The sequence below is a fragment of the Leopardus geoffroyi genome, chromosome A1 (genome assembly GCF_018350155.1).
Source record: "Leopardus geoffroyi isolate Oge1 chromosome A1, O.geoffroyi_Oge1_pat1.0, whole genome shotgun sequence".
Classification (NCBI taxonomy): Eukaryota; Metazoa; Chordata; class Mammalia; order Carnivora; family Felidae; genus Leopardus; species Leopardus geoffroyi.
In genome coordinates this window covers 28739681-28754486 of record NC_059326.1, presented here as the reverse complement: position 1 = coordinate 28754486, position 14806 = coordinate 28739681, and the positions used below count along the sequence as shown (strand labels likewise).

Here is a 14806-nt window from a genome sequence, read left to right as displayed (position 1 = left end):
GTCTCCTATGTGTGTTGTGTGCACCCTACTGTTTTGGCTGAGCCACTTTTGCCTTCAATCCAGTCATTTGCAATGTGTCTTTTTGCCTTGTGGGCAGGGTTGGATCCCTGTGTTGTTAGTGAGCCAGCCTGAGGCTGCCTTGGGCTTGATTTGAGTCATACCAGGGATTTGCCAGACATGCAGTGGCACCAAACTGCAGAGTGCTTTCCCTGTGTTGTCCCTTGAGAAGCTTTTGTCGGTGGGCAGAGTCCGCAATCAACCAGATGTCTGCCTCCAGACCGTGACTGGGACTGCAGTTGGACTAGTGTGTGCGATTATCTTCTCCTCTCTCTGGGGCAAGAGTCACTTTGGAGTGGTGCTCACAGTTGGGACTGCTTGCACACTGCCATCCTGTGGCACCACTTTGGGTGTGCTCTGGCCAAGGATGCACTGCAGGGGTTATGGCCGCAGAATGCAGGACCTGGGTGCACTCTTAGCAAGTTAGGCAGGGCATGTTGGTGCTGTGCTGGTTCTTAAAGATGGCCATGTATCTAGGCTCGGAGGGTGGGGGAAGAAAATGGTATTTGCCAGCTCTTTTGTTCTTGAGGAAGTCTCCCAAAGATCCCTACCCCTCCAGCATGTGCTCTGAAATTGGCAAACAAATCCTCCCATATACCCCAGCATTTTCCAAACTGCTGTTTCTATGCTGTATCTCTGTGGGGCTATTTGTCATGCTGTTTCTACAATGGTGGGGACTTAGATTCCTATCGCCCTCCCAGAGCTGAGCCCACAGATTTTCAAAGTTCCACATGGTAAGCCCTGCTAATTATAAGAACTTGCAAAATTCAGCCCCTCTAGTTTACAAAGCCAAATGTTATGGAGATTCATCTTCCCTTTGCTGGTCTCCCATGCCTGGGATTCCTGGTGTGAGGGTCTGCTCTTTTCCCCTCTTTTGTGCCCAAGACATCCCTCTGCTCCACAAACAGTCCCGCCATTTAGCTCCCGACCACATCTTCACCCTTCCTATTCACTTCAATGTGCTCTCTTCGCTTCATTTAACTGTGGATAGTGTGTTCTCCCAGTCTTTGGGTTGTTTTCTGGGTTACTTACACGAATGTGGGTGTTATCTAGTTGTATCTGTGGGACAAGAGGGCTTAGGATCTTCCTACTCCACTATCATCACTGGAAGTCTAATTTGTGTGACTAGTTTTTTAAATAAGAGCTCAGAAACATATGTGACTAGTTTTTTAAATAAGAGCTCAGAAACATATCAAAGTGGCTTCTTTATAAAAATAAAGGCCTTGGTTCATAACTGACTTTTTTAGGCACTGAATATCTTCTCTCAGCTCTGTCATGAAAAAGTTTACTTTGCTTCATTTTATCAGACATTCCCATGACATCTTCTTCATCCCTATCTGGCTACCATTGTTCTCCAGGCATTGGGCATTGTGCTGAGGGGCAATGAGGGAGCACATCTGGAATCACAGCCTTTTTCATCAACACTAGGTGCTCTATTCAATGACCAATGCCAACTTAGTTCAGATGCTGATTAAATCAAAGATGAATTCTAGTTCTTTTTGTCAATGTCTAGAATAAACTTAAAGTGAACTATATGGTTATATTTTCTCGTTGCTTCTTTATGCTTTTCATTTAGATTCTATCCCCAATGATACTTCTCAGCATCTGTGGGGAAGAACTTTTCATTAGTTTTATTTTTTTATTGTTACTATTATTGTTATCATTATTGACATCACCAATAAATGAAAATAATGTTTCTTTGGCTAGCTGGTATGTGGGAAATACCTGCTGAAGTACCTAGCATCTACTTCCAAGTTCTTCTCACTACTAGTAGCTGCATAAAGAATACCTCTTTCTGTACTCCCCTTGTAGATATTGGAATAAGGGAGAAACAAATACCACTCCATTTGCGTAAGGTTGTAAACTCCTGGCCTCCAGGAAATGAAGGGCCTGTACACAGAGCCAACAGCTTAGTGTTCACATTCTACCTACTCCTTAGAAATCTGCTCTTTGAGCCAAACTGCAAAAGAAAAACAAAAACTGTCTGTTGTAAAAAGGAATTTGGGTAAGTCAATAAATTCCTGCCAGGAGTTAAACCCATTTAAATATATAATCATGGGGCGCCTGGGTGGCGCAGTCGGTTAAGCGTCCGACTTCAGCCAGGTCACGATCTCGCGGTCTGTGAGTTCGAGCCCCGCGTTGGGCTCTGGGCGATGGCTCAGAGCCTAGAGCCTGTTTCCAATTCTGTGTCTCCCTCTCTCTCTGCCCCTCCCCCGTTCATGCTCTCTCTCTGTCCCAAAAATAAATAAACGTTGAAAAAAAAATTAAAAAAAAAAAAAAATATATATATATATAGTCATAAGATATATATTGTGATTGGCCCTTTAGAAAACCCTACCATTAACTATACAATGAGGAAATTATGGCATCTGTATTTTGAAAGAAAATCAACTCCATATATCATGAACCACTCTGACAAAAATAAGAACTTCATTAATTTAAATGACAGGTCTACAAGCAATTTCCATAGTTTTATATAAAGTCCTTACTTTTCAAGTTAATAATTTAAGTTACAGGCAGATAAATTTTAAGTGTTATATTCGTTTAATTTTTTTTTATTTTGAAATGAGTTATAATGGATATTCACTTTATAAAATTTTTTATCTTGAAATAATTTCAAACTTACAGGAAAGTTACAGGACAGTTGTAGAAAGAACTTCTATTTTGCCTTCACTCAGATTTTTCAAAGATTACCATTTTAGCATATTTATTACCTCCCTCTTGCCGCCAGCATCCCTAACACACCCATTATAATTGGTCTTTTTCTGAACCATTTAGGGGCAAGCCACAGATATGATGCTCCATCATCCCTGAATATTCTAGTTCATATTTGCTAAAACAAGAATTGTGGCCAACATATTCACCACATAAGCTTCCAAATCAGGAAATCATTTTAATAGAACACTGTCATTCAATCCACAGACCATATCAACTTTAACCAAATGTGCTAACAATGTCATGTTTTCCTATCTGGTCCAGGATCCAACACAGGATCACATGTCATATCTCTTTAGTCTCTTTCAATCTAAAGCAGTCTTTCAGTTTTTCTTTTTCTTTTATGAATGGGACAATTCTAAAGAATACAGGCCTCTCATTATGTAAGAGGGCCCTCAACCTAGGTCTATACAATACTTTCTCATGGCCAAATTCATGCAATGAATTCTTATCCAGAATATCCTGAAATGAGGCTGAGCCCTTCTCAGCTCAACAGTCAAGAGACACATAATGTCGATTTGTCCTACCTGGTCAAGTTGGTATTTACTATAAAAATGCCATTTTTTTGTTTTGTAGTCAAGTGAGTATTTTGGTAGGAGATATTCTTAGATTACATCAATATCCTATTCTTCATAGACCCTCCACCCACCAGTTTTAAAACCTTTGATGACTCCTACCTAAATCAACTTCCACACTGGTGGCTGCCAAATGGTGACTTTTCTGCATTTATTCATAGGTGTTCTATATTAAGAAGAGATTTTTCTTCTCCTCCTTTATTTACTCATTTGTATCAACATGAACTCAGGGATTCCTATTTTGTTCAATGGTTTATAATCAATTGCTATCTTTTTTTATTTCCATGCTAAAATTGTCCCACATTTTGGCCAATGGGGGCCACCTCAAACTGGCTCCTCTGTCACTTTGGTATGTTAACATCATTTGTTAAACATTTCCTTACTTTTGGGCACAATAAGATGATCCAGGTTCATCATGAACTTTCCCTGTGCTGAGCCTTGAACCAGCACTACTTTCTAGGAATCCTGATTCCTTTTAGGAAGTGTGGTATTTAGAAACCAATGTCTTGGCACTTGGTATGATCATTGCCACTGGAATGTCATAGTTTTCAGGCCCTCTTAAGGGGACAGAGCTAGAAAATATGTGTCTGTATACTCATACATACACAGTATCTATATCTATTACTCTGCTTACATATGTTAAAATATTAAAAAAAAACCACATGAGTTCATACTGATTCCTCCAATTCTAATCTAACACCTCAGGGGTCTTTCTTTTCTTCTCCCTTTCTATGCTTATAAATTCCTTTCCCAATGGTAAGAAACATAGCTCTTATAATCCTCAATTTATTCACTCATTTCCTCAATTGATTTACTCATTTGTTCAATACAACCAGTCTCCCAACCACAGCAGCCACCTCTGTACTTGCTTCCCTGTCACTGGCATGCCAGTGGCTCCAGGACTAGAAGAAAAAGGGAAGGAAAAGTAAGGGAAGGCATGGGAAAGGCAGAAAGAGAAAAAGAAGGAAAGAGGAGGAAGAGAGAAATGGAAGAAGAAAGAGAAGGGACAAGAAAAGAAATAGAAAAAGAAAGAAAAGTGAAGCAGATACTTACTTTTAAAACACCTTCCACAGCCATTTTCCCTTCATGTCCTAGTAAGAGAGTGTATGGATAAAGCCACTGGATTGCATGTTTGATTGACATCATAGGAAAGGAATCCTATTCAGGAGCAAAAATACACAGGGATGAAGAATATCCAAAATAATCACAAAAAATTTATCTGAAATGCATATTTGACATATACGACATATCCAAAATGTATATATGATTATAAAAAATAACCAAGAGGTTTCTCATATTTTCCACAAGTCCACAAAAAATATTCATTACTCCCTCTTCTTTTCCTGTTCCACACCTTTTCACTGGGTAAGCCTACCCACCCCCATCTTTCAGCTACCATTTATCTGTTAATGGCTCCCATGTCTCAGTATCTGGTCCTGAGCTCTAGACTCGAATTCTCAATTGCCCAAATGTGACCCTTTAGATATCCCATTGACCTCCATTCAACATGCCTGAAACTACATGTCTGAACACGTTTCCCTACACTATTCATCCCAAAGTATGCTCTTCACTTGTATTCCTTGTTTTTTCATGTTTATTTAGTTTTGAAAGAGAGAGAGTGTATGGGTGGGGAGGGGAAGGGAGAAAGGGAGACAGAATCTGAAGCAGGCTCCAGGCTCTGAGCTGTCAGCACAGAGCCTGACACGGGGCTTGAACCCACAAGCAGTGAGATCATGACCTGAGCTGAAGTCGGATGCATAACCGACTGAGACACCCAGGTGCCCCCATTCCTAATCTGAGTTAATCACATCCACATTTACTTAGTTTCACAGTTATAACTACAAAGTTAGAAAGTGTTTATTATTCTCAAAAGTTTTCTCCAAGTTAAACTGCTTTCCCAACAGGGATAATTAGAGAAATTTCAGCATAGGTTGTCCTGTAGATGATATTATAGCATTTCTGTCAACATACTGAAGGGTGTGATAATGGTTCTGGTTATGTGGAAGAACGTCTTACGACTTCTTCCAAGTTGCATACTAAAGTATATATAAAGACTGATCATAATTTACTTTCAAATGGTTCGGAAAAGAGAGAGAGAGAGAGAGCAAACAAATGTGGCAATATGTTAAAAATTGGTGATTCTACTTGAAGGGGTTATAGATGTTCATTTTACTGTTTTTGAACTTTTATTTTTAGATTTGAGAACTATCAAAGTAAAATGTTCCAAGCAAAAACAAAAAGAACAAAAAGCAGAAGATGTGGTAAAAAGGAAGAGAAAAGCTGTTCTAAACACAAAGGACAGTGCGAACAATACCTGTGAAACCTAACTCACTGAGTCTCAGGAAACCTAAATGAATAGGAACAAAAGTTTAAAAATAAGTCTCTTGTCTCGGCAGTATCCCTACTACCTGGGATTACGCTCTCCTTAGCACAGTCTCTCACTGACTGTTACAACAGTTTCCTATTTGGTCCATATGCAACCAGGCTTTCCCCGTCCCTCCTCCCTGCCCACAGAGGTATCTTCCTCCACCATAGAACTGATTACTCCACGCTTCACCTACTTAGTAATATCTAACAGGCCACTTCTTCCACACCATGAAATCCAGACAACTTCACTCACCATGCAAAACACTTCACAATAAAGTTCTCACCTCTCTCGTCACCCTACACGCTTGCTCTAACGATACAACTTATCATTCTTCAAACATACCAAGCCCGTTTGTGATTCAACACCTCTGTGCATGCTGTTCCCTCTGCCTGGAGGGCATTTCCACCAATCCTGACACGACTGTCACGACCTTTGTTAAACTGTAGTGGACAATGTTTACGCTCTACCAAACACCTCGGATCTGTTTTTATCTTTTCTGAGCCTCCCACCTTTCCCTTTCAACAGCTAGCTGCTGCAGGGCTTTTAAAGAAGACTACTTTTGAACTCCCAAAGCCAGCTTTGCTCACAGCCAAGAGAGCAGCTAGTGCCTGGAAATTTGTGTCCCTTGTGATGACCCACTGACCAATGACTGCTGGTGCCTGAGTGCGAAAGCCCCAACTCCCTGCCTCAGGCTGCAGGCCGCCTCTGCAGGCTCCTCAGGCCTCTCCAGGCTGAGTCATCCTTCTCTCTGTGGAGTTTTTACCTGAACTGCATGTCTACCTACCTCCTTCCTAGGCTATGAGCTCAGTAAGGGCTCACAACACATTGCTGGTCTCCGTACAGTATACTGCACGGCATCGGTCGGCGAATCTCAGGTCTTGTAATATTTATAGAGGAATATGACAAGGCAAACTGAAATGATGAATCCCCAAGGATTAACTTTTAAGTTCTCTTTGCCACATTTGGGTATACAAGTCATTAATTTATTTTATACATACCAGGATTTGAACTGCAGCTGGTAAACTATCTAAAGGAAAATCTGGAAGTCCGAGAGTAGAAGATTCTTGGGAACAGAGAGTGGTGGCAAAGGACAAGAGCTGAGAGATTCTAGGGGAAAAAATTAAGTAATGTTAAATGCTATTCTAATAGTTTTAATGCATAAAATGCATTCACTTGTTAAACATAAAATAGCTGAGGCATCTTAATTGATATAAAATGACATTTACTATTAAGTTCTTTTTAAAAAAAATTTTTTTTTTTTCAACGTTTATTTATTTTTGGGACAGAGAGAGACAGAGCATGAACGGGGGAGGGGCAGAGAGAGAGGGAGACACAGAATCGGAAACAGGCTCCAGGCTCTGAGCCATCAGCCCAGAGCCCGACGCGGGGCTCGAACTCACGGACCGCGAGATCGTGACCTGGCTGAAGTCGGACGCTTAACCGACTGCGCCACCCAGGCGCCCCTTAAAAAAATTTTTTAATGCTTACTTATTTTTGAAGGAGAGAGAGACAGAGCATGAGCAGGGGAAGAGCAGAGAGAGAGGGAGACACAAAATCCAAAGCAGGCTCCAGGCTCTGAGTTGTCAACACAGCGCCTAACATGGGGCTCGAACCCACAAACTGTGAGATCATGACCTGAGCCAGTCAGACGCTTAACTGACTGAGCCACCCAGGCACCCTGATGCTTACTATTAAATTCTTAAGAAACAACAGCTTCATATTCTGTTTAAAACTCAGAGGCTAACTAGATACACAGATACATTTCTTAAATCTATCACAACATGTGAGGTTTTTCACAACCTGGCCCAAATTTATCCTGCCAGCCTCACCTCCCTCCCTTCTCAATCCAAACCTGAACCCCAGCCACCAAGAGTTTTTTATAGCCGCAAGAACAAGACATACACTCTCATATCCCATGCTTTAAAAATAATTTCTTAGGATTCGTTAATTCCATTCTTTATATGGCAAAAGCCTACTCATTCTTTAGGACGCTACTCAAATGCCAATGCCTTTTTGAAATTATGGCCCTTACTATATAATGCTAAACTAATGTATTCTCATGTCTTTAAACTCTACTAGATCTTGAGTTTCTTGTCTCCAAAGATCATGTCTTATTAACTTTATCATCAGCACTTACCACAGTTACTAAAAAATTCTTCAGAGCATAGTTGTTGAATGGATGAATTAATCAATGTGCAAAACAAATAAACAAATTCAATGTTAAGTGTCCAGATATTTATATAAAAGTGTGTGCGTGTGTGTGTGTGTGTGTGTGTAGCAGAAATACTTACTTCTCAGCAGAAACATTGGCTCCAACTGAATATAACAGTTTAAGTTGGTCCTAAAATAACACAGAAACATACCAAATCAATAAGGAATGTAACAAATTAAATGCAAATTTTATAGACACACTTCATACTTTTAATTAAGCAGACACTATGTAAGTAATAGCAAAAAAAACATTGTTTGATACGCATCATTTTCTAAAAATTAGCCTTTTTAAGCCCATCACATAAGTAATGCCCCAATAATTTTTCTTCTGAATTTCCAGAGATTTTCTTTACCCCATATCCTTTTCTCTCCATTAACTACTGAGAGGGACATACAAACCTAGTAACATTTTTATAGTAACCAAATACAAATAGATAAAATGTTTAAAAAATAAATTATTCTTGTTCGTACTTACCTTAAAGGGTAGATAATAAATATCTCTGGCCTGAAATCGAGAACGGAGCGGGGGGTCTAAGGGATTCCCAGAGTACTTAGGCACTGGCAAACCCAAGGCAATGACTCGGAAGTTTTCACTAACTCGAACAAGCTTCCAGGCATCCAACTCTGTTTTGGTATGATCCTAAAAGAAAGAGATCAAAACTCACAGCACCAACGATGCAGATTACAACTGCAAGAGCTGCCCGGCTGTGGAATTTAGGCCCTGACTGCTGAGTAAAGTGTATTTGAGAACAACCTCAAGACCAAACCATCAAGGAAGGAAGCAAAGTCAAATCAGGAGAAGGGTGCCAGGGAAGGCTCATGACATGAAAACTGGTGTTGAACAGACAAGTAGCTAACACATCAAGGAACAAAGAAAAATGTGGGTCAGACCTCCAAGCTGTAGTCATTAACACAGAGAAACTGAGTGAGGAGAGTCAGAAAATATAGTGGTTCAGACCAGAGAATGTAAAAAGGTAGTCCTAGACAGACTTACCGCTTACTGGCAGAGAAGAGACTGCCCCATGGACCTCAAATACACAACTACATGTATGGGTACATTTCTGCCAAGGCATATTAATAATAACAACCAACATGTGCTGAAAACTCACTACACGGTAAGTACTTTCAAAGAATTTTACTCATTTAACTTTTACCAGAATGCAAATAAACACTTAATTCCTTTTTATGGATGAGCAAACTGATGTTCAAAGGAATTCTATAACTCCCCATCGTCCAGCAACTAGCATATTTTGGAGTTGAGAATGGAAATAGCACAGGGTTTGGAGTGATAAATCCTGGCTCTAGCGCTCAGCATAAACTCTAGTGAAGTGACCAAGAGCATGTTATTATACCCTCTGACGCTCAGCTTTGTCATCCATAAAGTGGGAATAATATCACCAGCATTACTATGGCCGTTTGAAAGCAACTGGTCCACAGTAGGCACCGGTTAGATGTCATGTCTTCCCTCTCTGCCTGACCCTATCAATGGCTCTTCACTGTCCTCAGCTGTTGGAACTTATAAAGTTTATAAGAACATGTACATGTTCATTCTGAGAGACAAGTCCTCAGTTTCCAGTATATCTTCGGGGGGTGGGGGGGATGCAGCCCATATGACAGTGTAGAAACTCTTAACGGACACTCAAGGCCCTTCCTGGCTGGATTCATGTCCGAATCTCCTAGTCTCATCAACCACTGCATAGCCGCCCCCTAGCCTGCCTTCCCCAACCCTGTGCTCCAGTCCATGTCACAATGGTGGCTCTCCAGACACACCATGCTGCTTCACCAACACTGCCCCACTTGCTTGGAACGCCTTTCCACTTCGCACAGCAGAAATACAAGCATCATTTAAAGCTCAGCACAAAGAACATCGTCACTAAAATGGGCCTCTTTCTAACCCCTCCCTCCATCAGAACCATTTTTGTACCCCTCCGCTCTATCCTATGCAAGCTTCTACCATTATGCATGTGTGCATTGACTTCTGTTCATTACCACCCCACCTCATGCTGGATTCAGGCTCATGAGAGGACTTATTACCTCTTAAACATAATAGGACAAATGTTTTTTGATTGCATGAAGTAATTTAAAAACATAACCAAACCTATGACCCCACATTTAATTAACAGGACTAACAGTGATACTACGTCACATGTGCTAGAAAACAAGAGTCTGGATCTAGACCATCTGAAAAGCCAAGAGTGTAATCTTCAGAGAGCTAAATATTTTTATTTTCCACTTACCCAAAAATAATAATCTGGATATAAATGAAATTTATACAGACTGATTATATCCGTTTCCATAACAACAAAATTCTACTACAAACACCTCTATGAAACCATTAACATTTTGAAACGTTCAAATTTAGTACATTGAATCTAGCTAGAAATAAGTGGGACTTAAATGGTGTTGAAATCCTTTTATCATAGAAATTGTCTTAAGGTGGTGATGTTCTGTGAAGGGATCTTGCCTATATTCTATGACATTCCAATGAGACAGATTCTATAAATATAGAAATGACAATTATGAATTAAAACTATGTATTTATACTGATATTTACATTGGGAAAAACAATGTAATACATCCTTCTCAATAATAACAAGCACTCCTTGTATACTAAAACCCTCTTGACCCCGTATCTCAAATTCTTACATAAAGTAAAATGTTCAATAACTCTGCAAAATTCTCACACAAAGAATATATCAAACTTTTATTGTGAAGTAACTTCTATACTTAAAAAAAATCCATTTCTGAATATGAAATCATTTACTAAACTCTAAATCATTTACTAAAAATGTCACATAACGGGGCACATGTAAGTGTCTGACTCTTGATTTTGGCTCAGGTCATGATGTCATGGTTTGTGAACTTGAGCCTCCCCCATCGGGCTCTGCACTGACAGTGCAGAGCCTGCTTGAGATTCTCTATCTCTCTGCCCCTCCCCTGCTTTCTCCTGTGCTCTCTCCCTCTCTCAAAAATAAATATTTTTTAAAAAATCTATTAAAAATGGGAAATAACTAAATAAAATAGCAAATAACTATACAGGGGCAAATAATAGTTCTTTTATAATTAGAAAGTATGTAAAGAGAAAATGTCTTGCATACACCAATATCTACCTACTCTAAAAGTAAATATAAAAAAAAAAAAAATAAAAAAAAATAAAAGTAAATATAAATTAATATATTTATCTGAAGTCATTTTATTTGTAAAATATTAATTAAAATTTAAAATAAATTTAAAGAATCGTCTTTTAGTAAATTAACTATAACAATATGAATGAATGAATAAATTTAACTTTTCTTACCAATTAAATCCTCAATTATCCCCTTTTATTATATTAGCACGATGTCATCTTCAGATAGAGGTCCAAAACAAGACAACTATACCGCACAATGAAAATGGCATCTAGAAACTCCCATAAACAGTAAAGAAACAGTGCTAAAAGGATAGCAAGACAGATTTCTGAGAAAACAGACTTGCACAGTGGAAATCAGAAAGAGATATTTCCGGTCCTGCTAGCCTTGGAGCATCAGGTCAATCAGACCCTCTGGTGTCAACACATATTATTTAGCGCCTAGTGTGTCCTGGGCTTGTATTAGCTGTATCTAGAAGAAACATAAGACACAGATTCTGCTCTTCAGCAATCTGTAGCCAACTTGGGGCAATAAAATTAGCATACATATGTATGTCACACATGACAGCACAGGTGTCAGAGAGACTCTAAGTCATGGAATACAGAGGCAGAGCTCTCGGTTAGAGCAAGGGCTCTATGAGCCCTTTTTTGTCCTTTTGTGACGTCACGTGAAGCCCTTCTCCAAAGCCTCTAAAGGGCCCCACACTCTCTTATTGTTTTTCTTTTTGTATCAACTGGCATCACAGCATTTAAAGTATTGCACTTATCCATCCATTCATTCAACAAATAGTTATTGAGCACCCACCAAGTGCCAGGCATTGTTCTAAGAGCTTGAAATAGCATCAGTGACAAAAAGCCCTGCCCTAGTGAAAGTTGCAATCTAGTGGAGGGAGGCAGTGAATGAACTAAAACATTGCAAGTCAGTAAATCATGTAGGATGTCAGAAGACTAAGGCAATGAATAGAGCAGGGTCAGGGAGCATGGGGCAGAGAGGACAATGCAATGTCAAATAGGAGGTGAGAGCAGACTTCATCAATAATGTAACATTTGAGCAAAGGCTTGAAGGAGTATAGAAGTGAGCCAGGCAGATATCTGGAGAAAAACCATTCTGGAAGAACAAAGTGACTTGCAAAGCACTAGGAGAATGCCTACCCAGCAGGTTTAAGTTTTAGTAAAGAGAATACTATCAGCTGGAGTGGAATAAAAAAGGATAGCAGGTGATAAGCCCAAAGAGGCACTAAGAGCCCAGATCAGACAAGACCCTATTCTCCATTGTAAAACTTTTTTCATAGCGAGGAGAGGGTTTAGAACAGAGAGGTCTGACCTAATCTGTCCCATGTTTTAAAGTGATCACTGACTGCTGTGGGGCAGCCAGAATGAAATTGGGGCATTTTAAGAGGCTCTTACAATTATCCAGGCATCAGATATGGATAGCTTGGATCATCTAGGTATCTTTTAAATATCATATTCAATTCTGGCAATATCTCTTGGAGTTTGAGCTTCTGGAGGGCAAGAACTACACTTTATTCAGCTCTGTCTTCCCAGCACTGTCTAGAAGCCATTAGACTTTCAGTACATAGTTGTTGAAGGACAGAAAAGGAAGATAGGAAAGGAGGGAAAAAGAGAAGACAGAATTTAAAGGAGAGGGAAAAAAGAAAAAATAGTTATTACATGGGCAAAAAAAAAAAAAACAAACTAAAAATCTGAGAGGTCGTCTAATATGATCTGCAAACCGAAGAACCTTGTGAAACTGCAACCTCATGACCGTTAACTGCAGCAATTCACCACAGACATGAGCCACCTGAACACTGTCCTCACTCTGATACAATCATGTCTTATACAACAAACAGCACCATCCATAGCTCAATAGCCAAGATAAGGGAGCCAGAGTTTTCTTTTCTTACTTGGAGAAGTTTGTCGTAACGCTCTGCAGACATTAGGAAGCGTCCATCTTCAAGCTGCATCTCCCTATTTTCCAGCAAGTTGTTCAAAACAGGCAGAACATTCCTCTCCGCCTTTTCCAAGCCTTCCAAAACAAGAGTTCTGCCTTCTGTGGCTGCACGAACCGCACACTATTTCCAAGAAACAAAAGCAACATGAGCATATTGAAGATTCCAGAGCATGGCCTAATTTTACTTGTAATGCAAATTACACTTGTGGTCGTTATTATAGGGACAAGGAAATCAGGAAAGCTGGGTTCCAGACCTTGATTTTGCTTTATCTGCCCATGTAATCTTAGGCAAGTGATTCTCTCTTTAGGCCTGTTTCACTAGTTATAAAATGGAGAGATGAGAAGAAATGATCTCTGAGTTTTCTTTCAGCTGCAACATTTTATACATATGCCTGGTGAAACAGACAACTAGGAGCTGTCTTTGAATCAGTCACATAATTAAACAAGAAAATGAATTCCTTAACTAGAACAAAGAAATGAAGATTACAATCTGGGGTATCTATCCCATAAGCTTCTGGTGAGGATCAAATAAGCTAGGTGAGCACTCGCGGGGATTGTGAGCTTTTAAACAGAGTCACCAACAAAATGAATTTAGCTTTAGTGTAATGTTCAAAGCTGACAACATTACAAACTTACCAAACCAGAAAGAGTCAGGTTTTACATCAGACTGGTTATAACCATAGTCCTATAAGTCTTCCATGTAAAGTTAAAAAAATTAGTAATAGAGAAAAATAGGAAATAAAGTGGGTCCCAAATGGTAAGAGACAGGAAAACTATAATACAAAAATGTACTAAAGATGTGAAAAAAATATCTTTCTTTAATTGATAAATCCTGAACAAAATAGAAAAAAACTACTTTTGGGTCAAAACCCTTGAAAATCTGATTTAAGAAAAAGAGGAAGAAAACCTCAATGACATTTCTCCTGCTCATTCAACAACAGGCAGAGGATTAATGTGCTAAATGTATGTTCTCACTCTCTCCTTCAAAGTCTCCTTCCTCGGCATCCATGCCACTGCATTCTCTTACAAAACTGTTTCTCTTTTTCTGCCTGTCCATTCCATGTAGGTAATCCAAGAATCACATCTTTAACCCACAACTCTTCTTACTCTATGAGGTCTGGCCTGAGTAATCTCACTCAGTAACAAAGTTCCAATCACCTTTATGCAGATGATTCTTTAATCTTGAGCTCCTCCAAGCTCGACCACAGTCCCCCCATCACATGGATGTCTCCAACCACAAGCTCACCTCAGCCTCCCCTGTGCAACACTGAGCACATCATCTTTTCCCCCCAATCTGCTCTTCCTCTCATACTTTCTATTTAAGGTGGGAAGACTATTACCCATGCCAGGATCTTTGATTTCTATCTTACCTCCTGTATTCAATTTATCACCATGTCCTTGATGATTTATCTTCTTTAATATTTCTTGAACTCATCCCTTCTACCACCTCTCTACTTCAGGCTCCCCCTTACCTCTCAGATCTCCTCCCTACTAAGTCCAAGCTCCCCAAGAAATTTACTAAGAAATTTCTCAAACAGCAAAGCATTGACTTTCCAAGTGTGGAAAAGAAAACAGACATTGTTTAATCAAGCATTGTTGCAACAAAATGTTGAATTTTACACTGTATTGTAGAATTTAGTTTATTTCACATATTTATGTATTGTTTAAAAATATAAACTTTTAGGGGCACCTGGCTGGCTCTGTCGGTTAAGCACCGACTTCGGCTCAGGTCATGATCTCATGGTTTGTGAGTTCAAGCCCGCATTGGGCCCTGTGCTGACAGCTTGGAGCCTGGAGCCTGC

The 14806-nt window shown here is 39.6% G+C and overlaps 1 protein-coding gene across 1 annotated transcript in view; it reads right to left on the bottom strand.

The window, feature by feature from the left end:
• Nucleotides 1-14806, bottom strand: part of VWA8 (von Willebrand factor A domain containing 8) — a 366738-nt gene that overhangs the window by 283738 nt on the left and 68194 nt on the right. Inside the window, exons 5-9 of the mRNA XM_045477746.1 lie at nucleotides 12958-13125; nucleotides 8402-8566; nucleotides 8007-8056; nucleotides 6714-6822; nucleotides 4401-4505 (exon numbers count right to left, since the gene is read on the bottom strand). Coding sequence (XP_045333702.1) covers nucleotides 4401-4505; nucleotides 6714-6822; nucleotides 8007-8056; nucleotides 8402-8566; nucleotides 12958-13125 — 597 coding nt within the window. The remainder of the gene's footprint in view (nucleotides 1-4400; nucleotides 4506-6713; nucleotides 6823-8006; nucleotides 8057-8401; nucleotides 8567-12957; nucleotides 13126-14806) is intronic.